At 41.1% G+C, this 24,057-nt stretch overlaps 1 protein-coding gene across 1 annotated transcript; it reads right to left on the bottom strand.

Moving 5' to 3' along the window:
- Window positions 1-4,292: 4,292 nt before the first annotated feature.
- On the bottom strand, window positions 4,293-5,289 carry NPBWR1 (neuropeptides B and W receptor 1). Its single transcript, XM_075086169.1, is given in 2 exon segments — window positions 4,293-4,499; window positions 4,501-5,289. Coding segments are annotated over 2 exon segments (996 nt in total).
- Window positions 5,290-24,057: the final 18,768 nt, after the last annotated feature.

Genomic DNA, 24,057 nt, shown 5'->3' with positions numbered 1-24,057 from the left:
CCTGCAGCTGTGCCCCAACTGCACGGCAAAGTGAACTGGAGCAGGATGATCTGCTCTGCAGCACCTGCAGGCAAACTAAACCTGTGAGCCACAGGTGTGCTTGCTTGTACACACAGCAGTGCGGAAAATGGCTTGAGCAGCTGTGTGCATGGCTGGGAGCCTCAGCACTGGGGCTGGTTGCAGTCAGGATGTCTCAATCTGGAGAAGGTTTAGTCTTTCGTTCCTGGCCTGCCTGGCCCACCAGGGACCCTATAAAGTAGCTGCTGTTAGGTAAAGTAGTAGACTGTAGCAGGGCTGGTGTTGTCTGCCTTGTTACTTGCTGCATAGTTTTCTTTGCAGAAGTACAAGCTATACTTTCTTCTCGGGAAACTCATATCCACGCTGTGGATCCCACTACTTGGCTAGATCTGCAGGTCATCCTGGATTTAATTCCATCTGGAAATGCAGGTACACCTGGGATCAAAAGTTACTAACCAAATGGGATTGGTTACCTTGCTTTTGCTTACGAAAAGGATTAACTGTGCTTCCAAAGCAATTTCCATTAGGCAGGATTGCCATGGCCTGATGACCACTTCTCTCACTCCCACTTCAATACCATGAAAAAAGTCCACTTTTTCTAGTCCATTAATTCTGTTGTATTTAATTATATAAAATATTTTTTCTATTTCCTTTGCTTTCCTCATGGAAGTCTATATTTAACATTTGAAATATAAGATGCAGATTACAGTTGTGCTGTAGGGAAAATGGATTTATTTTCATTTTACTCAAACATTTAAAATACTTCCTTGGAGCAACTATACTGTCTCAGGATGTGATACTGTTAAATTTTGTTGTAGCTGGTTAAGCATGGGATGAACAGGAGCATAAATTCCTCCTCTAGAATAGAAGTAGAAATGTTTAAGGGGAGCAAATTTGTTGAGATATTATCCTCTGGGAGCCAAAGTTTAGCTTCTATAGAACACCAGGCTGTCCTTGCGGATGGGTAGTATTGAAGACCCAACCTCTCCCTCTCCTGCTGAGGGCTGGTTTTAGCCACATTTGGGCTTCCCAGAATGTTCTGTTTCCCCCCAAAAAAAGGGTGAACAATGGAATTAAATAAATAGGTACTGTCTGTTTTAATGCTGAAGCTCTGCAAGATCAGAGGGGGCCGTACTTACCATTCAACGTCCTCCCCGGGCTCAACTTCTTCCAGGTAGATGCCCATCTGCAATGCATGTAGCGGGACAGGCTCCAGTCCCACCTCCCAGACATGTCACGGACATTGAAGATAGCACAGCCATGAAGGGGAGTCCTGCCCAGTGCATGAATTTACGATGAGCACCTGAGTCAGAGCTGGGCTGTTGCTCAAGTCTCAGCCTATTTTGTGATTAGCAACCATGGGAAAACTCCAGGCATTTTGGGAAACATTGATTCCTTCTCAGATATTCACCTTGATGCAATGAAGAACAGGTAAGATGTGGCTTCAGAATGGGAAGGAATTTAGGATTGTGTTTATTACATGTGATGTTCTGTTTGCATTTTTATGTTTCTAATACAAAAAAGACAAGCAGCATAAGATACTTTGAAATGAAATTTGTTAATGGATAGCATTTCCCATATTTTCCCCTATGGAAAACAGGAATTGAGAACGGGGAAGACAAAGGGATGAGATACTGAGTATGAGGAAAGGCATACTTTAAAATGCTTTCCTGTTTCTTAAGAAATAGGAAGATTTTTAAGAAATCTCTTGACATTGATCTAGATTAGAAAGTTGTTGATCTGTTTGTTGGGCTTTTTTAAAATCTTGAACCAGATTATACTCTTCAGGAACAGTTAAAATTTTGGTATTCAAGATTAGGTAGCAATGAAATGTAAATCAGAGTGTTCTTATAACCTATTCAATATCAACTGGGCATCTCAGAGATGCATTTGATGTATAGGCACAGAGCAGGTTTTGCAGAAGCACAATAAAACTACTTAAGTGCCAGTAACATTTCTGGGGTAAATAGAGGCCTGACAGGCAAGGAGATCAATGTGACTGCATAGCCGCTTTATCAAAATGTTCAGACGGTCACTATCAGAAGCAATGCTCAAATTGCTCTCTAAGGTGACCGTTTGACAGAGAACCATATTTCACTGGCTTTCTTCAGGGAAGGATCAGCAACAAATGAGAGCACAGCAATGTCTTTTCTGAGAATGATGTTATTTACTTTCAAAATTTTATGCAGTCTTTATGGAAATAATGTTGCTGTGGGTGTGATGGCTTAAGGATACAAGAGAGGTGGGGTGTGTATACAGATTAGCAGCCTAAATGAAGACAGGCTTTGCTGCCTGGCCCATACAAAGTAACATGCCAGAAAGCGCATCTGACAAGAATGTGCTGAGACACACAGATATTTATTTATGGCAAGGGACTGACCACAGAGAAGCATCATCACAATTTACAAGCCCAGATGCAACAACAGGCAGCTGGTGGGCAAAGTTAATTACCTTTTCTTTCAAGAAGAAGGATGAAGCAAGGGACACAAGTTCTTGCAGCATGCTTTTGTATGTGGTGTGGAAATGAATACTCAACACCTTTTGGGCTTACTCTTTCAAAGACCAGCTTCTGTGTCTGATGTGAGTCAATCATACGTGCTCCAATGGAATCCCAAAGGAATCCTTCCGTTTTCATGACAGCTGGACTGGATGTTGAAATTAGCACTGACTGTCTCAGAGAATATTAACAGTTTGTAAGGAGAAATTATTTAACCATCCAGCCAATAATATGGCACTATAATGAACCAGAGTTTGTATAATTGCTAAAATCTGCAAATAAAATTTTTATTTGGAGTCTCTTTGGAAGGATTTAGCAAAAGAAACTTTCCACATGGTTAAGGCAGAACTTTAGACTGCAGCAGTGGGAAGGGACCTGGTGCAAGGGCTCTCTGGAGGCACCTGCATACCTCAGCATGTGCCACATGAATTCTCATGCACTTCCTGAAACTCATCATCCTTTCCTGTGTAGGTGGAAATTCAACTCCTCAGCCACATTTCCCTATCTTTCTGTATTCAATGGAGGGGGAAATATGTAACAAAATTTGTGTTATACTGATTCAGCTTGCAGGGAAGAACCCTAAGAAGAGAAATGTTAAATGACTACAAGTGTTTTCCCAGTCATCCATATTTTTTCAGTTTTCCTTAGAGGGTTAAAAGAGGAGAGAAGAGGAAAAAACTCCTCGTGCAATGTTTGGACATGTGAATTCTAGTGAAACTTTCATTGACCCTCTCCCCCTTCCTCCAGATAAACTTAAGCTAATCTTCTGGGTTTTTTTGTTGTTGTTGTTGTTGTTTTGTTTTAAACTTCCTTTGTCATCCTTAAGAGAAATATTAATAAATCTCACCAGCAAGCAAAGCGCAAGTATGTGAGAGTGTGTTAAAGTAACCTAACCACTGCATATGTTATCTATGATTGGTAGGGAAGAAGTCAGAATATTCCCCATGTTTCAGCAAGTTCTTTTCAAACTCTTAAAGGCAAAATTGTTCTGAAAATAGCTTCTGGTTCTGTTTTCTAAGGTCAAAAAAATCTAAAATACCTGTATATGTGCAAGAAGATTGCCCATAAACATATGATGAGTAAAAAAGTAAACACCACTTCTGATGCAAACAAAAGCTGCAAATTTTACAAACTACAACTACCAAGTACACTGTTAAGCTATTTTCCATAGCAAGTGGCTCCAAACCCACATCTGTGTAGTAGTGAGCGCTTGCTCTTTCTTTCTTAAAACAAGACTGAGGTCTCTCTCACCTGTTAGCACAGATTTTGACTACCTTGTCTCTGTCCCCAGTGAAATTAAATGAGCTCAGTGCTTCAGTTTATTCCTTATACTTTGGAGCTGTGCCTTTTTCAATATTGCTAAGTTGTAAGACTTTGGGTAAGCAGGCCCTGTGGATATGAAAGAGGCTGAGGGATCATGAAGTAATACATCCAATAACACACCTTTATTGGGCTTTATGAATCACCAGTAACAGAGACAGTCATGTGGCTTGAGTTCACAAAGCAATACCCTTAAAAAGGGAAAAGGGACATTCTGCAGCTCTGTGAGCTACAAATCTAGGACACAAAGCACATTAGGGAGAAAGGATTTAAAAAAAAGTTAAAAAATCAGGGCAAGGGATGGATGGAGGAAAGCTGAGAAAGCTCTTCCTGTCCCAGTTTGTGTCTTGGGTAGTGAGACAATCTGATGCCCTGTGGGCCATCATGAGGAGGCTGGAGTCACCCAGGAAGAGCCGATGACAGTGAGAGGGACACAGGAGGGGACAGAGGGTTGGCTTTATGAGGTGTTTCTGCAATCTATCAGTTTCCAAAAGCTCCTTTGGTAACTGTCATCCAGAAAGGCATACAGGAAAGGGTTAAAGCAGCTGTTGGCATAACTCAAGCTAGTGATGAAGTAGGAAATCCCAATGATCAGTGGCATTTGTGGGATGTCTGTGGTGAGGGCAACCACTGTGCTAAGATGACAGGGCATCCAGCAGAACACGGCACACAGCCAAGATGAGAACAACCATCAGCGTAACAATTTTTTTAGCTTTGTCCAGAACTTTTGAATTGCTATGGAGGTGCACACATCTCATTCTGCACAGCATGGTGGTGTAGAGGATGCAGATGGTGGACACTGGGATGGCAAAGCCTAAAATGAGGGTATAGATCCGACTGCCTTTCCACCACACGCTCTCAGGGTGGGGGAACACAAAGATGCATTGGGAGCACCTCTGCTCCTTGTGTAGCTTAGAAAAGACAGTGAAGGGCAGGATGATGACTGTGACAAAGGACTAGACACACAGTCTCACAGTCTTGGCTGATTGGTAGGTGTGGTAGGACATCTTCCTGGACTTGGTGGTGGCCACCACAACCAGATAGCAGTCAATGCTCATGATGGTAAGGAAGTAAATGCTGGAGAAGGTGTTATACTGGTCTATGGAGACGATAAGCTTGCACATGAAATCTCCAAAGAGCTACTGCAGGAGGAGATAGTCAGCAATGTTGATGGGTAGCACTAAAGTAAAGAGCTCATCAGCAATGGCCAGGTTGAGGATGAAGATGTTAGCGACTGTTTTAATCTTTGGGACTTTGAGGATTATGTAGATGACAGCAGTGTTGCCTGTCAGCCCCACAATGCAGATGACTGAGTAGATGACAGGCACCATGATGCAGAAGCTAGGGCTCCATGGGGGAGCGTACATATCCAGCCCCACATCCCCTCTTCTGGTATAGTCCATGGGCCCACCCACACGTGAGGAATTGGTCTCAGTGAGGGTGGAGTTCTCCATGGCCATAGAAGAGAGTGGCCAGGCCCACTGGTAATGGGGACAACTTGGAAGTGGGGAAAAAAAAGGCAAGACCCCTGCTCTTTTCAAGCCCCTGTCTCCTTCAGCACATCCATCCACTGAGGTCCTATGTATGCTGCCTGCTGCCACTCTGCTCAGAGCAACAGGATATCACAGAGGGCTCAGCTAGTGGTGGAGGGTCCCACCACCCCCCCAAAGTGGGGATGGTCCCCATCAGCTGCCTATTCCCTCCCCCTGCACTGATGGGTGCCATGTGGAGGTCAGCACCCAGCCTCAGACTCCCCCAAGGTGATGACCCCAAGGTGAGAGCAACCCTGGCAACTCAGTGGCTGGGTCAGACCACGGGAATCCTGCCCTTGGGGGGAGCTAGTGTCTTTGAGATGCTCCCCAAAAAGTAAAATACCCCCCCTTCCTGATGGGAATGAGTGCTTTAGAAGGGGGGAGGAAGGATGCACTGACCTTCACCAACTCAGCTGCGGTGGTAGAGCTCCTGGAGGGGTGCAGGAACAGGACAGGGGATGTTGGTCCTGGGTCCGTGCAGGTGGGGGATGCTAGTGCTGCTTCCTTGCTTGATCCTGAGAGTTAAATGCATGCCCATCTGGATCTAGGTAGCAACAGACAGGTAACACGGACTGCAGAGAGGATGTTTTAAAAGTCAGGAGCTGGACCACTGGAAAGAGATTTGTGCAATTACCTGAAGTCACATCTCCTCCTGATGACAGCAGGGTATCACATTGCAGCAAAGGGGAGAGAAATCCCAGCTCTAAATGGCATCTGCCTGTGTGTCCAAGAGCTCAGAACCCACCGCCTGCCTGGTCCTGGGCTTTGTCTGCAGTGCAGGGCGTAGGCAGTGCCTGGCTGTCAGGTGATGCTGTTCATCTTGCCACAAAAAGGCATTTTTCATGGGGTGTGGGTATTGAACTGAAGCAGGACACAGGCATGGGAGTTCCTATATCTCTGCCTGACACTTTCATTCCTTCATGCTGTGATAATGATGGACTTGAATATAACCCCGGGGAGGCAACCTTTTACAGAGGATAATTCAGAGTTCCTGATTATCCTGTTTTTTCAAAAAGCACATGGAGTAAAATCTGTCTCACTTCAGTTACATTTGTTTTGCTTCTTAAAAGAGATTGAATTCTATGAGCTATAGTACATTGGATAAAATTTTGCATCTCTTAAATTAGAAGTGAAAATGTCTTTTGTGGTGTTACCAGAAGTACTGACCATGTACATTAAGATACTAATAATGTAGTACATGCATCCTTTTGACAAATAGTTTGGCAAAACTGTTTAATATGTCTGAGCTAACACCATGGAGTGAGAGATAAACACAGTTCTTTGGCTCTGATTGTCCCATACCATGATGCGTAATTACCTAGATTAGCAGGATATCACAGATATGACTATCCAAGCAAATCAATTAATGAGTAAATAGATATAATAGAAAATAAATAAATAAAAATAAAGAAGTACACACAAAGAAAAGTAGCTTCATTGTGATTATGCTTTCCAGTGCTCTGCCTTATTTTATTATATACTGTACTATATTTATTATACACTATCAGGTACAAGTTATAGCAAATAACACTTCACCATACAGAGCACGTTGTGTGATCTGTGGTTCTCTACTTCCTCTATGGAAACACTTGAGAAGAAAAGGTGTTTACACACCTGTGTACTCTCATGAGAATGATATAAAACCTCTACTGCAGGCTTATCATGGAGTTTTGATGCCTCTTCTGTGTACTTTGTACTTTCACAGGCCAAGGAATGAAAATATCACCTCTGCTGTGAAGTTTATTACAATTTGAGTCAGGTTTTCTGACCCAAAGACTTAGGCACCATTGCCCCAAAGTGAATATAGCTTTGGAAACTTTCTCTAAGTATTAAATTTTTAATTTTGTATGTGATCAAAACTCCTTGTGACCATCTTTTCATTTGGTCTTTTATTTCCAGTGATTTAGTGCAGATAGTACCATGAGCCCCCTCTTCCCCATTTTACCAACCCAAGTAATCCCAATTAGAAAATAAAAATTTAATCATGATAAAAACAGTTCAGCTATTTTTCATTGTTTTCAGATATGTTTCTCTGGAGAAGCTTTGTGACTTTCCTCTGTTGTTTTAGAAATTTTTTTGTTCTCTCAAAAATCCTACTGAAATAGGAATTTCTACTGATGTCAACTGAAACATTTCATAATATTTCAGCTTTGTTTTAAGATCAGCCATGGCATAGTTCAAACAAAAGAGAACACAGACACAGAGCAGCACCATAACAGCACCAATGCAGGAAAAAATCGACCATGATTCACTTTCTGTTATCCTAAACAGGCAAAAATATTTTTTATGTAGAGATATTATTGGAGGATCTCAGCCATAGTGTGTCCTTCTTCTAGTAGTACAGTAGATAATCTAAATAAATAAAATCTGTGACCCTCTACTCATGGTCACTGGGGAAGGGCTCTGGTGACTGCAAAAGGCGTGTCATACTCACCTGAGAAATGGCAAGGAAGACAGTCCAAGGAGCTACAGACTGGTCCGCCATACTTCAAGTCCCTGGTAAGACTGTGGGGGAAATCCTCCTGGAAGCCATTTCCAGGATCATGAAGAACAAGAAAGTGTTTTGGAGTAACCAGCGTTGTTTCTCCAAAGGCAAATCATGCCTGACCAACCTGGTTGCCTTCTGTGATGAGCTGACTGACTCAGCTGATGAGGAGACAATGGTGGATGTTGTTTACCTGGACTTTTAACAAAGGCTTCAGCACAGCTACATTGAATAGGTGGGCTCAAAGGGTAGCAGTCAGCAACTGAACATCTAATTGGTGGTTGGTTATTAGTAGCATTTTTTCAGGGGTCAGTACTGGGGCTAATACTTTTTAAGGCATTATTTGGGGACCCGAATGATGGGATGGGGCACACCCCCAGAAAAGTTCACAGGCGTTACCAAACTGGGGAGGGTGATCAGTACACTGGAAGGCAGGGCAGCTGTTCAGAGATGGGCTGACATAAACCATGTTAACTTTTAAAAGGCAGAAATTTCCTGTGTCTGAGATGGAAAAACCACTCGCAACAGCAGAGGTTGGGCACTGCCTCACTAGGGAGCAGTTTTGCAGAAAAGGATGTAGAGTACCTAGTAGAGAACAAGATGAATGTCAGTGAGCAGAGAGCCCTTGTAACAATGAAGACTAAATCATGCCCTGTGCTGTGTCAGCAAGCGTGCAGTCTGCAGGTCAAAGGAAGCAGTTATTCTCCTTTACTTGGCAGTTGTGATACCACAAAATTTGGGCTCTCTGACAGAAGAAAGACATTTAAAAACTGCAGCTAAGTGCAGTGGAGGGACATTGAGATGGTTAGGATACTGGAGCACATTACAGGTGAGATGTTGAGGGATACTGGATTTGTTCTGCCTAGAGAAGAGAAGACCTGGGGGCTGGGGCTGGGGAAATCTAATTGCTGTCTCCAGCCATCTAAATGTGGCTTATGGAGAAGACAGGGTCAAAATCTTCTTAAAGTTGCAAAACAATTGGAAGAGTGACAACAGTTGTATATTGCAGCAAGGTAAATTCTGAGCAGATGTAAGGAACAAAATAATTTACAGTGAGAATGATTGAACTTCTGAACATTTTTCTATCCCTGGAGATGCTCAGAATTTGACTGGACATGGTATTGAATAACATGATATAATTTTGAAGTTGGCACTGCTCTGAGCAGGGAATTGGGTTAGGTCATCGTCAGAAGTCCCTCTGACCTAAATTAGTCTGTGATTCTGTGATGTTACCATATCCAATTCTTATTTTAAGCCTTTGAAATCAGACCCATCCCAACAAATTATACAGTGATTAAAAAAATAAGATTTTAGAGGAAACTACACATTTTTTATGCAATCGCATAATATCAAACCTTGACCAGAATCGATGCTAACAACTCTCTGCAGAAAAGGAATTTCCTTTGAGAGAGCACAGAACATCTGGTGAGTAATTCATGGCTGGACAAGTCATTCAACAGAGCTGAAAGGTGATGTTTACAGCAAGATTACATGTATGATGTGATCATTATGAATGCGGGTATGCTTAAAATACCGTTGTTTTCTGATCTGACTGATAGAATCCTTATGATTTACTTATTCTCAGTATTTTCCTCTCTTGTAACTGGTCACTTTTTGTGGAAATAGCTTCAAGGTTTAATTATATAGGAAGGAAATCTTTAAGAGTGAGTAGAAAAGAATTCCTTTTAAGTTTTATGTAGTGCTAAAGAGAAGCCTATTAATTAATTACATTTTTACATTCATATTTTATCCCTGGACTTTAATTGGACTAATGGAGCACAGAGGCTAAACAACAACGGATGAAAAATTAGATTTAATTTCCTAGAATATATATTTCAAATTCATTACTATCCTATATCCAAAAGCAGTCAAGATTATTTCTGTATTTACTAGCAATGCTTGTTATATATTTTGACAACTCGAAGAATATAACTCTATAGGATTATTTTAGACTTTATCAGTATGCTGGGTCTTGTCACTTCTTTGGTTGTTACTCTAAATAAATGGGAAATGTTTAGTTTACTATATGGCATTAAAAAAAGAAAGCCTCAACAAATCCAACCAGCATTAAAACTGTCGTAGTGATGCATATTACATTCTGCAGAAAGAAAGAGTTTTAGGAATCAGAAAACAGGTGCCAGAGATCAAAAGCAGCATGGCCAGCAGGCCAAGGGAGGTGATTCTGCCTCTCTACTCTGCTCTGGTGAGACCCCACCAGGAGTGCTGCGTCCAGCTCTGGAGCCCTCAGCACATGAGAGACACGGACCTGTTGGAGTGAGTCCAGAAGAGGGCGACAAAAGTGATCCAAGGGCTGGAGCACCTCTCCTGTGAGGACAGACGGAGAGAGTTGGGGTTGTTCAGCCTGGAGAAGAGAAGGCTCCAGGGAGACCTTATTGCAGCCTTCCAGTACTTAAAGGAGGGACTATAGGAAAGATGGGGACAAAATTTTTAGTAGGGCCTGTTGCAATAGGGCAAAGGGTGGTGGTTTCAAACTAATAGAGGGTAGATTCAGACTAGATATAAGGAAGAAATTGTTTATGATGAGGGTGGTGAAACACTGGCACAGGTTGCCCAGAGAGTTGGTAGATGCCCCATCCCTGGACACATTCAAGGTGAGGTTGGACGGGGCTCTGAGCAACCTGGTTTAGTGGAAGGTGACCCTGCCTGTGGAGGGTTGGACTTAGATGATCTCTAAAGGTCCCTTCCAACCTAAACCATTCTATGATTCTATGATTCTGTGATTTCAGTAGCAGAAACATTGATAGCATACCTCTGCACTAATTTAAGATATATTAAGAATGCTCTTCTATATGGTATATTATATGGGAGTTACCAGTGATTGAGACACAGAAACTCAGAAAAGCAGGGTTCATATTAGAAACCAGGACCACCTTCTCTCTTTACTTCAGGAATTCATCTTCAGTGTGCAAGCTGTATTAATATAACTCTGCAAGAAATGGCTAGGTATACTAAGAATTTAGTCACCTCCTTATTATATAGGCTTGCTGCACATTGAAATTAACTGAAACTGTGAAAACTTGCTCTCTTCATGCATTGGTCCCACACAAACCTTTCAATGTGTCTTTTGTTAGGAAAAAATAACGTTGTTGAAATATGATATAAAGAGAAATGGTTCCTTGTGGAATAATTGGAGTCTGTAAATTTATCATGCATTAAAACTGAACAGTCTACAGGATTACAATATATAACTTTGTTTCTGTAGTAAAAGAATTCTATTCACAAATGAACTTTCATTCTGGTTTAGCATGGTTCTGTTCATAACCACAGTAAATATAGCCATGCTACTTCTGTCAGGATGTGTGTTCAAAATGTTGACTGATTTGAGACAAGAGCAGAGGTCATGGAGACCTCTGATGTGGGGGAGAAATACAAACCAATGTTAATTCATGCCCGCTGAGCTTTATTATATTATTCCACAGGAGAGGAGATGTGTTGACTGATTTTTTTGACTGCTGCAAAGGCAAGGAGAGGTGCTCTCAGGGGTTGTGTGATGCAGCTGGGAGTTGTCTGCTACCTCTTAGTGAGCTACTTACTCATATTTCTACTTCATTCACTTTTCTGTCCAATCAGTTGTTTTTCAGGGTGTGGTTTTTTTTCTTCCCCTTTCTCATTGTCCCCTACGATTTGGTGCCCACTGACCAGCAAAAGAATTTTCTATGTAGTAGAGGTGAAAGTGGAAGATCATTTTGTAATTTCTTTCCTGTTGTTTCTGCTTTATGGCTATCACCTTCTTCTGACCAAGCTCTTTCTGGATGATTTTGTATGATTTTATGTTTTCTGGTTTTTAGGAAGCTGGCTGGATTGTTCCTGGCTTAGTGATTAGGCTAGAGAAACAGGGGCTAATTGTACCAGTTAGTACTGGAGAGCTAATTGTGAAGATTTAGAAAGAGCAGATTAATGCAGTTCTCTCAGGACCAGACGAGAAGGGAACTACCTTTTGCAACTATAAAAGTGAAATGTAAATGTCTTGATATCTGTTTTAGGTAATTTATTTGTATTTCCAATTTTAAAATAAAGTAGCGTGTTGCAGTGTCAGAACAGGGACTCACGGGTTCGATAGGCTAGGTCCCCTGCTTAAGGTGGCTCATGGATAAGGCAATGTTGTGTAAACACAATGTTATAAGGTAATTTTCTTTTCCAGGATTGTTGAGTTTGTTTCTGAGGTGGCAAACACCCCTTGGTTCGGTTCACTTAATTTGTTTCTTTTGTGCTCTGCTGTGTTGTTGAAGGTAAGCTTAAAGAGCAGGTACCTGTGTTTCTGGATAAAGCAGTCCTGTGCTCTCAAAGTGTGATGTACAAACAAAATGTGGCTCATTCCTTGGTTAATACATTGCAAAACTACACCATGGAGAAATAAAAATGGTAGTCTTCAGTTGTGATTTATTTTAAAGCTCCATGTACTTCAGCTGCTCTCTTACATAAAGGGCAACTCGCCCTCCTTGTCTTCCCATCCTGTCCTTCCTTAAGAACCTGTATCCCTCCATTGCAACACTCCAGTCATGGGTGCCATGCCACCATGTCTCTGTGATCCCAAGAAGGCTGTAGCCCTGTGTCTGCACTCACCTCTCTAATTCAATGTGTTATTCCCGGTACTGCCTGCATTAGTATGTGAGAGGCACCCCAGCATGCTGAGTTCCTAGGAAGGGCTTGGGGAATTTCTCCACAACGGTGCCTTGTAGGCACCTCCTTGTTTACATGTGAGTGCTGGAGGTGAGGAGCTTAGATGCCTCACCTAAATGTGCACAAAAGTTTTGTCATAATGCTTGTGCTGTGGTTTCTATACCCACCCCCTTGCTTTCAGCTGTATCATTGCCTGGCTGAACCTCCTCCCAAAAAAGATCTCCTAATTCTAGCAATAACTTTATTCAGTGGAGTGAATGTCTTGTTTTTCAACTGTGCAGAGGCAAATATGCAATTATAATAGGAGTCTGACCAGCAGGAAGAATCTGCCTGTTTCCTCCCTCCTGGCAGTTGAACAAATACATTTTTAGCCTAATAAATCTCTGATGCTTTTATGTGAGCTGTTGTCATTACTTAGGGAATTGTAGCTGTCTATACAGCACACCAATAAACAACTTACCTCTACTATCAGGTGTTCATTGTTATTATTGCTGTAGTGTTTGGAGGCATCAAAAGATATCAGGTCTTGTGGACTGCCATCAAAGTAATTTTTGTTTCCCTTTTATAACATCAGTTCCCCAGAAAGGCAATCAAAGATATGAAGGGTGGGGAGGGGGAGCCCAGAGAAATGCAGTGACTTGCCCCAGGAGAGCACTCTAGTTATTGGAACAGTGAATAACATGTGGAATATAGGATTTTGAAGTACTTCAATGTTTGCCAGGGTCCTTGCAACTTTCCCCCAAAAGGGATAACCAAACTCAAAACCAAACAAAAAAGAGCCTGCATTGTTTCTTTCCTTTTCATAATTGTGATACAGATGATTTCATTTCTGTTTCTTGTGAGTCTGAGATAGGAATGTGATGAAAAATAATGCAGAGACTTTAATTTCAGTATAGATACATTTGAGTCTTTATTGCTGTCTGCTATAACCCTAGAAATTCACTACTTTGGTTCTTGTGTGGATATGTCCAGGTCACAGCATGCATCTCAATGTTTCAGCGGGTGCAGAGAGCATATTCCTTTCAGCTGAAAGCAAAGAGAAATTAGAAGTGTTTGGAATAACCTGATAACCCCTACAAGATGATACTTTCCGGATTTGAAAGTCTGGACTAACAACCACAGCAGCTCCTCAAGGAGCCGTTAAAACCTGTAGGCCTAATTGAGCTCTTGGTCGATGAGGTATGACCCCACTATGGCTGGTAGAGCTGTGCTTGCTGACAAACAGTTGTACCAGCTGGTCATTTGGTATGCTAATACTCATGCCCTGAGAAGACACTAATATGTAATCATTATCTGTGCATACAGAATATGTCTGGCTGTGTTTTCTTCTGAATATTTTAAGTAGTTCATGCTGTTCAAGTTAAGAAAAGTCCCATGTCTTTTTCTTTGAGCAGTGTAAATCATGATTGCTTCTTTGTTAATCTTCAGTATAATTATCTGATGACCTAGATGAGTAACAAAGGAATAAATGACTTCACAAATTGCCACTAAGAACTGAGATGTCTTCATAATGAGCCTACAAGTCTTGTACTTTCTCCTTTCTGTTAATCCATGTCTGAATGTTAGAATGCAGTCCTTCCTCCTGTGGGCCAAACCTATGTGAGAGACATCCCTCTCACTGATCAGCTGAGTCAGTCTTGAAGGACTTCAGTCATCTCAAGTGGGGAGAAAAAAGCCACATAACTTCTCTTTGCAGGAGTGCCCCGTCAATCAGTACAGAAGACAGCTCAGCAGCAGAGCTAGGGTGCAGCTTCCGAAGTAAGAAAACACACTTATTTTCTACCTTTGGGACTGCCTGACTTGCCAATGCAATGTATGGATGTGGAGAAGTGCAAAAATATTTAAGTGAGAGGATCCTTTTGTGACTCCTGCCTTCTAGGGAGGGAAGACGTTGGATTAATAGATATATTTATTAGGTGCAAAGGAATAAACTTGCCTGTATGCCAGGTAACATCAAGATCAGCCTATTCTATACCAATCTTCACAAATATTTGCATAAATTCTTTCAAAAAACATCCAGAGAGGGCAAAGCCACAGCCTCCCCAGATAATTTGCTCCAAGCAATGTATTCTTTAAACCCTGACTTTTTGCTATGGTTTAAAATCCTTTGGTTATTTTCCTGCCCAAAATGGGAGCTGAGAATGGAACTTTTTCTGCCCCCATGATGAGCTCTTCCCTGTGTGAACATGGTAGGGTCTTCCCCTTAATCTTTCCTCTAGACTGACAAATACAGTTCTTGCAGTCTTTCCTTCTGGGTCACTTCTTCTAGGTCAGAGAAGAGCAGTTATTTCCAGTTTATCTGTGGCTTTTATATGGTGTCTTCTATTAGATTTTTTTTTAATGTCTATTATGTGCTGCGTCTTTGCGATAGTATCAGAACAAAGTTGCACATCAGTAGATGAGGCCTGTGTCAAACCTTCAGGTTGTTGTGATTTAGACCAGGGTTGTCAGGCTTCTATGTACCTAGGATTTGGAGAAATAAAAAGCCCTGTGAGGTAGGGCTGGAGGGTTGGGAAGCTGTTATGGGAGGATATGTGCATGGTGTCTTTTGCACTGCATTACTCCACAAGAAATCAACCTGTGTCTATCACATCTTATTAGTTTCAGTTCAACATCACCCCAGTAAGTCGAGCCTGTGTCCCACAGAGCAAATTCATCTCTGCCCTGTGCTCCCCACAGCTGCAGTCTGGGTTCTGGCACTGCAGTAGTGTGAATAAGTGCTAGATCTCGGTGTGCTGGAGGGGCATCCTGGTAGTCAGAAGCTGAACCACGCAGGCCTTATAAGTCAGTTCTAAGCTTGTTCAAAACATGGTTAGTATCAGTGAGCTTTTTTTAAAAACAAAAGAAAACCAAATGGCTCACCCTACAACCAAGGATCTATATATGTATTTTGTCTTTCTGTCAGAACCAGGCATCAAACTAGGACAAAGATCAGAACATCGACAAAGATTTGGGCTGTATAGATGCTAGGGTTAGCAACAGGAATAATAATGATGATGATAATAATAATAATAAAGGTTAATTAGTATAATATGAGTAAAGTATAACAAAGGTAATGGAAGAGAAGTAAAAGCAGCTGCTGAATAAAAAGGAAAAAAAAATCCGAACACAAACCCTCTGTGTTTGTGTTGTCTTTGGGCTTTGGGTTTGGAGGGGTTTTTTTGGTAATGGAAAACTCACTGAATTTTAATGTATTCCTCACATTTCTTGGTCTTAAGGTTCTATTTGTGAATGAGTGTCCTGCTTCATCAGTCTGGCAAACTCTTAGAAATGTTTCTAAATTAATTAACGTCAACACATTCTTACAAACCTATTTAACGGCTTAAACTAAACTGTGTACTTCTTGCTGCATTGGAGATTAGTTCCATAAATCCCTCAATGGCTTTGTTATTCTATCATGAATCTTCAAAGGACGTTTAAGTAAGTTGTTAGGGAAAAGTAATCCACTTGCAGGACCAAAAATAAGCAACAGAACAGCAGTAACTGGAATTAAAAAATGTATCTGTCCAAACTTGATCAAAACTTCTGAAAGATGTAAGTGCTCTCCAGCCTACCAAAGCTGAAATAAAAATGTCTCTGTTTCGTTATTTTCCTTATTACAGTAAATAAGTTATGGAATTATTTTTCTCCAAGATGTATCTTTAATAAAAACCCAACAAAAACTGTAAGACAGTTAAGATCTCCCCAATAACAATTTTTCTTCTCCCTAGAAGGTTTGGTCTGTAACAAGTACTACATCAGGGTTTACTGAAGGAAACTACAAAGTATATAATGAATCAGTTGGTGACTCAGACTGGATTACAACGGCTCCTGACAGGGATTGATTTGTTTATGGAATTTGAGAATGGTTCTTGGGTCCCTTGACAAGTAACCAATCAGAACATCAGAATGTGATCCTTAATTTCAGGAAATGTGAGTGTGACCACATGATTATGGGGTTTCCTTCCATGGCTGTAACATCTGTACTGAAAGTTTGAAACTTTCCCTGCAGAATGTAGAAAGGAAGTAAAATGACAACAATTTCCATCAATGCTGGGATTCTAGAACTTTTTTCTTCTTATTAGCCTGTGTATTCCTCCTCACTTCCCCTGACTGAATGCTAATCCATATCTGCATGTGGAATAAGGCAGCAAAGGAGGATGTACGGTGAAATTCACGTTGTTCTGCGAAACATCCCTTAAGGCAAAAGGACTTGATGGCACAAGATGTGACATAAAATAATATCTGTTTAATGTCTACATTCCTGTGAGATCTTTGTTTCTCCAAATATGATAATTAGACACTGGGGGGGGGAGACAGTCATCCTCCCTTCCCTTCTCCAGCACTAATAAAAACCCCTGCTGCATTATAGAACTTTTACCTCCCTTACCATGTATAAGCCTTGATAAAACCATATAATTTAGGCTGTAAGGGACTTTCAGAGCTCATCTCTGCAACCTCCTACTCAAAGCAATGCCAGCTTCAAAGTCAGATTAAGTTGCTCAGATCCTTGTTCTGCTGAGTTTTGAATACCCTCAGAGGTGGAGATCCTACAGCCTCACTGTGCGCCTCTTCCAGTGCTTGGCCACCCTCGCTGTGAATAGTTTTTCCCTTATTTATCATAGAAATAATTTGTTTCTGTTATTTTTTTGCCTTATATCCTTTCATTTTGTACCTCCCAGAAGAGTCTGACTCTGTTTTAGGTAGGTGAAGGCAGCAATTCTGAAATTTGTATTGGGTATAAGCACTTGGGTTTTGGCCATTACATCAAAACACTGTGCAATAGTTTAAAAAGGAATGAGATATGAGAGACCTTCATAGAATCATAGAATCATTAAGGTTGGAAAAGACCTCTAGGATCATCAAGTCCAACCATCAACCCAACACCACCATGTTTCCTAAACCATGCCCTGAAGTGCCACCTCTACATGTCTTTTAAATACCTCCAGGGATGGTGACTCTACCACCTCTCTGGGCAGCCTGTCCCAATGCCTGAACACTCTTTCAGTGAAGAAGTTTTTCCTAATATCCAATCTAAACCTCCCCTGATGCAGCTCAAGGCCATTTCCTCTCGTCCTATTGCTAGTAACTTGGGAGACGAGACCAACACCTGCCTCACAACATCTTTCAGATAGTTGTAGAGAGTGAAAAGGTCTCCCTTCAGCCTCCTCTTCTCCAGACTAAACAACCCCAGTTCCCTCACCTGCTCCTCATAAGACCTGCTCTGTAGACCCTTCACTGGCTTTGTTGCCCTTCTTTGGGCACGTTCCAGCACCTCAATGTCCCTTTTGTAGTGAGAGGCCCAAACCTAAACACGGTATTCAAGGTGGGGCCTCACCAGTTGTCATGGTTTAGCCCACGCCAGCAACTAAGCACCACAGAGCTGCTTGCTCTAATGTTCAGTTTCTGAATCTTATCAACGTGAGACTAGTCTAAGGAGGCAGAAACTTTGATATCTCAATCTTAACTAGAACTGGAAAGCCTTACTCTGCCTCTTAATCCTTCATTATACTTTCTAGAAGAACCTACAAGTGACCTTGTACTTCAATACATTAAATATATATGTTGGTACATTATTTTTACTGTACCATTTTACAGTACATTAGTTTGGCTTCTGTGAAGGATGCCATAAGGACAGCTGTCCCTGCCTGGTTTTGTAGCAACAGAAACCCTTCCATCAGTGTAGGCAGACCTTTTACCTTCCTTCCATGCAGTAACCACAAACCTACAAGTACAGGCACTCCTCTGCAACCTCCAAAACACCTGTTCAAATTTTTAGCTTTGCCATGGTAAGACCTCATAGTCAAGCTATAGTCCTAACTCTTACCGTTTTTGAAACACAGTGAAGGCTCCCTGGGTAAGCTCTCTAAATTTGAGAGAACATTGTTGGGCACTTTGAGGTTTCTCTTCTTGTATCCTCTGTCTTCCATGTTGCAACCCTCCTCTTACCTGACGGAAACAGAGTCAAATTATTTTGGTTTTTCCTTCTGTCCGATGTGTCATTGCGTGCAAGATCACACTCTTAAGCTGTTTCTCATCTGATGCTGATTTGGTTAGCTCTCTATTAAAGCTGTCAGTTATTTGATTATAGGACTGAATTAGTATGTAACTGTCATTTAGAATTTGTAATTCTCCTAAGAGGAATTCTATGACTGAGATGTGGAAGCTACCTGATAATATTACACCAAAAAGTTTATAAACTTGGTAAATAAGAGATTCATCCGCAATTGCTGAAGTGCAATAGCGTACCAGATCTTCTTTTCAACATGCTGTTTAAATTTCCACAGCATTCTCTTTGTGCTCATTTGTCTCATGTTATTAATAGCTGGTGTCTTCAGTTTAGGGTTTTACATGTATCTTCCTGATTTTTATTTTGGCTTTTATTTCAAGGATGTCTATTAACTGAGTGTATAATATGGTACAAGGACAAAAAAATCCAGTATACTGTATTAATTAAATAAGCGTGGCATGTTTTAGGTTTTGGATTGCCTTTTCAAAGGCAGTCTGTAAATGTTAAGGTAAAAGGCAAAAAAAATTTGGAGATGTTCACTTTGAGATGATGATCAAACTTATAAGATATAGTACCCTTCTGTACATGGGCATTACTACTATAAAGATTGTTCTCAGGTAATAAGTCAGAAAAAGGGGGTAAGAAAACACATGAGAGAATCCTTAGATTCAAAAACACCTTTTCAAAGACAAGGCATTGAAGAATATATTCAATGTAGCTTTCACAATATTTAGACTTCAATTTTCTTTGTGCAAATATAACAAATTTTCTCATATGAGAAAAGTTTTTGGGACTAGGGTGGAAAAAAATTCCATAGAAATATGTGTTGTTTGCTAAAAAGGATAAATAAAATTTTGATAGGTCAAATGGATACAAGTGTGTTAAATGCAAATATTGAGCTGGAATTTTTACCAGCTTTAACAAAAATTGTACACAGAGCTGATAAAGATGTGAAGAATTGTTGACTTGAATATTTCTTTGTTGTCTGCTGGGCTGGATTAGCTAACATGCTTTCTGTTAAAGAAATTTTAGATACTTAGCACTCATTCCAGTCATCTGTTGAAAGGTATGTCAGGCACTAGGAGGACCTCTAAAGGAGGAATTCAATGTGATGAAGCTGGTTAATATTCCAAAGGGTGTATTTGAATATTTTAGAATACTTATTTTATTACTTACAAAGCTGACTGACTTTAAAAATCAAAGACAAAATGAAATGAATAGTTTCCCTATTACTCTGTGGTGCAAAACATCTGCTGGTGTAAAAGCTCCGCTGTCACAAAAGCCATGAATGTTCACATCAGCCAAAAAATATAGTTCATTATCTGGAAAGAATAATACACTGTTTTCAGTAAAATAGCTGGAATCTTGGATGAAAATGAAAAACTGCAGTCTCTGTTTTGCATTTTTTACCTTATCACTTTGCTCATAATCTTGGAGAGAACCTGTAGGCAGCCTTTTCTTCCTTTCCACAAGGAAGCTGATGCTATTTTCCTTGTCTTATTATTAAGTCTAGAATAAGAAAAGGCCAGCATCTCCTCTCTTCCTTGAAATTGCAAAGAAAGTCCTTTCAATTTATGTCAAATGTCTAAGAATAGTCAAGTTTCAAAGTTTCGTGACCTTTTTTTTTCTTTTTCCTCCCCATAAATTTCCTGAGGCTCAGTGATTAACAACCACTGAAAGCCTTAGGCCTACAATAAGACTTCCCCACACTTACCTCTTTGCCATTCTCCTGTTAGCTGCAAAAGGCTCTTCATCTCTTTTACATTAAAGTTATTTATGAGATCTAGCAGGGAGCCACTATCTCTGTTAGAAACCATTTGTTCAACATTGGATTTTGTAGATCCTGTTAGTAGTAGATATTTTTCTGTCATGGTGTTATTCCTTAAACTAAAGCTGCTGCTACAGCTGAAAGCTTGTAAGCACCTAGAAGCAGGTGGATTTTTATGACACTGTGTAAAGCTGCCATCAGATGACACAAATTCATGTCACAAACTCCAGGTGTGAAAAGTACTATATACTTTTCAGAGGGTTCTGCGATCCTCTGACTGCTGACAGCACTAATGAACTTCATCTAGCTATGAAGATATTAAGATGTGCTTAACCATCTTAGTTATTTAGAGAGAAGGTTGAGATGTGGATTTTTTTTTTTGTTCTTTCTCATAGTTTTCTGAAATTCAGAAATTTTACAAATGGATGCGCTGATGAATGTACTGATTTGAGGTAAAATGGTTTGGTTTGGTTCATCAAATGCAAATGCTTCTTTTGAAAGTTGTCCGAAATGGAATAAGCAAAATGAAAGAAGTCCTTATCCAACAACAAGAAAGAGCCTCTGTGCATGCCACATGCACAAAGTTTGTCTGCAGTTTATGTTAAGGTATGGGGGCAGATGACTAGCTATAGCTAACTGAGAAGAACATGAGAAGCTGCTGAATATGACATGAAAAATTGCTGGGCATGACAAATAGCAGTCGGAAACTGGCAGACATTAGAGCTAAAACCTTGAGGAATGGCTGGGGGGAAGGGGGAGTTAAGTGAAAGATGGCCAGACTTCACAGCAAATCAAGGGGAGCACTGGGGATCTTTTGGAGGAAGCACCTGCAAGACAAACAGTGCCCAGATAACCCTGTAAGTCATACTGTATGAGGCAGAGATTAACACTGAAGTGGCAATATCAGAAATAATGTATTTGTGTACAGATATAGCAAAAATGGAACTGATAAGGGAAAACGAAATTAGGCTGTGAGGAAAGAAGGGCTGAGAAAAGGAGGGGTCAAGTTGGATCAAGGAAGAACAAGCCTGGGAAAACAGAGAGGAGCGATGATGAAGTGGCTAGTGCCATGTAAGCAGGCCTCTGGTCAGTGTGGGTGTCTGCTGAAGTGCTGATCCTGATCATCACAATCTATCTTCTTTTTAAACTCTATTCCTAATTATTTTCTGTGTTAGCATGCTTTCTGTTCTCTGTACAACTGTGTGTGTCTCAGTGTGAGACACTAATGACCTTCAAGCTGGACTATCCAATGAGTAGCGCAAGAGGTGTGGGAGCCAGCTACCGGAGGCACCACAGGTCTATACCATAGAGACAAGAATCTGAGAGCTGGCTGCCGGAGAGACTGTAGATCAGGACCATTGTGGGTACATGTGGATGTGAGAATGTCTGGCAAGATTTTAGCCTGATTAGCTGGTGAACAAAAACCCAGTCAGGTCATTTTTATTGTTCATATTTATGTGAGTGTTGCTTGTGTGCATGCAGTGCCTGTGGAGGCACTGCTCTCCTTTTTGTGCTACACTTTACAGACATGGCCAGCCACCAGCAGCATTGGGAAGACATGGCATGCTACTAGCTGCATGTAGGATCAGGGAACAACAGTAGCTGCACCTATTGTGCTGGGATGGGGGAATCCTATGGGTCAGTGTGAAAACTGTCTCCCCTCTCCATCCCCCTACAGCAGGTGGCACAATGGGGATGTGTTTGCCTTCTACCCCAGCGCTATCATACATTTCTGCCCTTGTATCTCATCTGCCCTTGAGATCCAGCACTATTCTGGACATAACTTCTGTATGGTTTTGGGTCATTCCCTGCTCTGGACAGTAGCAACAATTTTGAGGGCATGTAACCCACTGGTGGAGGACAGGGCTGGAGGAAGGGGAAAGAGCTGTCTCTGGAGACAGCAGAGAGGGAAGAGGGGGCTGTCAGGCAGGGATGAATTGTGCAGGGAACCCTAGATCTGCCGTAGAAAGGGCTGTACGTAATTTCTGTATCCCATTCTAGCTTATATGAGCCACCCAGGACCTCAGAAACCTTTACAGTGTGTACTGGTCTCAGGTGGGGCAGGCTGATACTACAGACTTCCTGAAGACCCTCTTCTTTCTCCACTGCCCACGTGGAGAAGTTGCTTATGGCTGGCTAGATTCCTCCTTTGTTTCCTACCCTATGTCCAAGGGCACTATAGACAAAACAACCAGGAGCCTAACGGAGCTATTTTGTCACTTTCTGTAATTTTCCATGCCAGGCAGCTGTGAGCTTTACCAAGGTCCTGTGCCAATTCAGATTAGAGGAACACTTAGTCTTTGGTAACTGGATGCATAGACAGCGATGGTCAATTAGAATAGGCTCATTCAGTAGATGCTGTTACTGACACCTTTTTATTTGAAGCAACAACTCTGTATCTAATCATTTAAGGTCTTGCTCGGAGTTTGTTTACCCTCATTATTCCTAGTGTGTTCCCTATAAACATTCTCAAAAGGCAACTGTCTGAAGGAAACATTTCCTGAGCTGGCACTGGGATTTCTGAATAACCTTTATAACATTCTTATCAAAGATGTGGAAGGTCTTTGTGAAAATAAACATAAATGGTTTGTGTGACCTTTGTAGAAGCTAGAAGTGGGTAACCAGCTTGTCTTTCAGTCTGTGCCTATGATCATGCTTTTTGTTTGCTTTGTTGTGGTTTTTTTTTTAAACAGAGAGTATATGGGCCACTTTGTGAATTGTGCGTCCTTATGGCTTCTAAACTGTCATGACAAATAACTGCACCTATATGCCTATTGTGCTATCGTGTAGTCCTCTTGATGGGCTGAGGCTTTTTTACATGGTGACCCCAAAAGCACTTATGAAAATTTGTAGTGGTTTAGGAGCTGATAACCCATCCTTGTGACTCTCAGCCCATCAGGATTTCAATGAATCCAGCACTTTTGCTTTAGGTGTTTCCTTCTGCAACTACGGGGACAGTGGTAGGAGATGTTGGAAGATCTTTGCCTGGAGCAGTTGCTGGTCAGGGGGTCTCTGTGATGGCAGCTGCACCACAGCTGCAGGGAGAGCAGCTTCACCGTTGCCTCTTCTGCTTCATGCCTGTGGCCTGCTAGAGGTGAACTTATTCTCTGTTTGAGGAGATGCACATCTCTAACATTGTCATGTAGGTCAGCCCTTACAATGGGGAAAGTGAGAAGTTAATCATAATCTTTTATAACATTTTTGTGCTCTGATTACAGTTTTTCTGGAAATCTGGTTACCTGCCTTTTCCCCCTACAAATGCTTATTTGCTCTGAGATGTCAGGGTGCCTTAATAAGCATGTGTATTTAGCTCTTCCTGTTTGTGTACCAAAGTGCTTGAGTAACACTATTGTGTCACTACAAGGTCCCTCACATGTACTTTATCATCTGGAAGTTGAGAGCGAAGAGTCCCCTAATGTTTTTCTCTTAGAGCTTTTTTTTTGTTGTTGTTAATAAACTGTAATAAAAAGAATTAAAATGGTAGCCATGGTGATAAGATGGTGTTATAAGCTTGTGAATAAGCAGCTACTTGGTCAGTGTCAAAGGGAGCTTTCCACTGAGACAGACTATAAAAAGCTGCTTATTGGTACATTGCTCTTAACTATTAAACCCACTAAGCTGAGTTTATATTTTAGCATACTTATACGCAATATTTCTTAATTTGGCAAAGTTTATTCACAAATGCAATTTAGTCACTGGCCATTTAACACTTGTACTCAGCTTTTACTTGGATACTTTCATGCCTCATATCTGCTTGATGACAGAAGCAATCAATTAAATAACTTTACTGCAATTTAAATGAGGAAA

Source organism: Phalacrocorax aristotelis, chromosome 2, assembly GCF_949628215.1.
Source record: "Phalacrocorax aristotelis chromosome 2, bGulAri2.1, whole genome shotgun sequence".
Lineage (NCBI taxonomy): Eukaryota > Metazoa > Chordata > Aves > Suliformes > Phalacrocoracidae > Phalacrocorax > Phalacrocorax aristotelis.
This window is presented reverse-complemented; position numbering and strand designations above follow the sequence as displayed.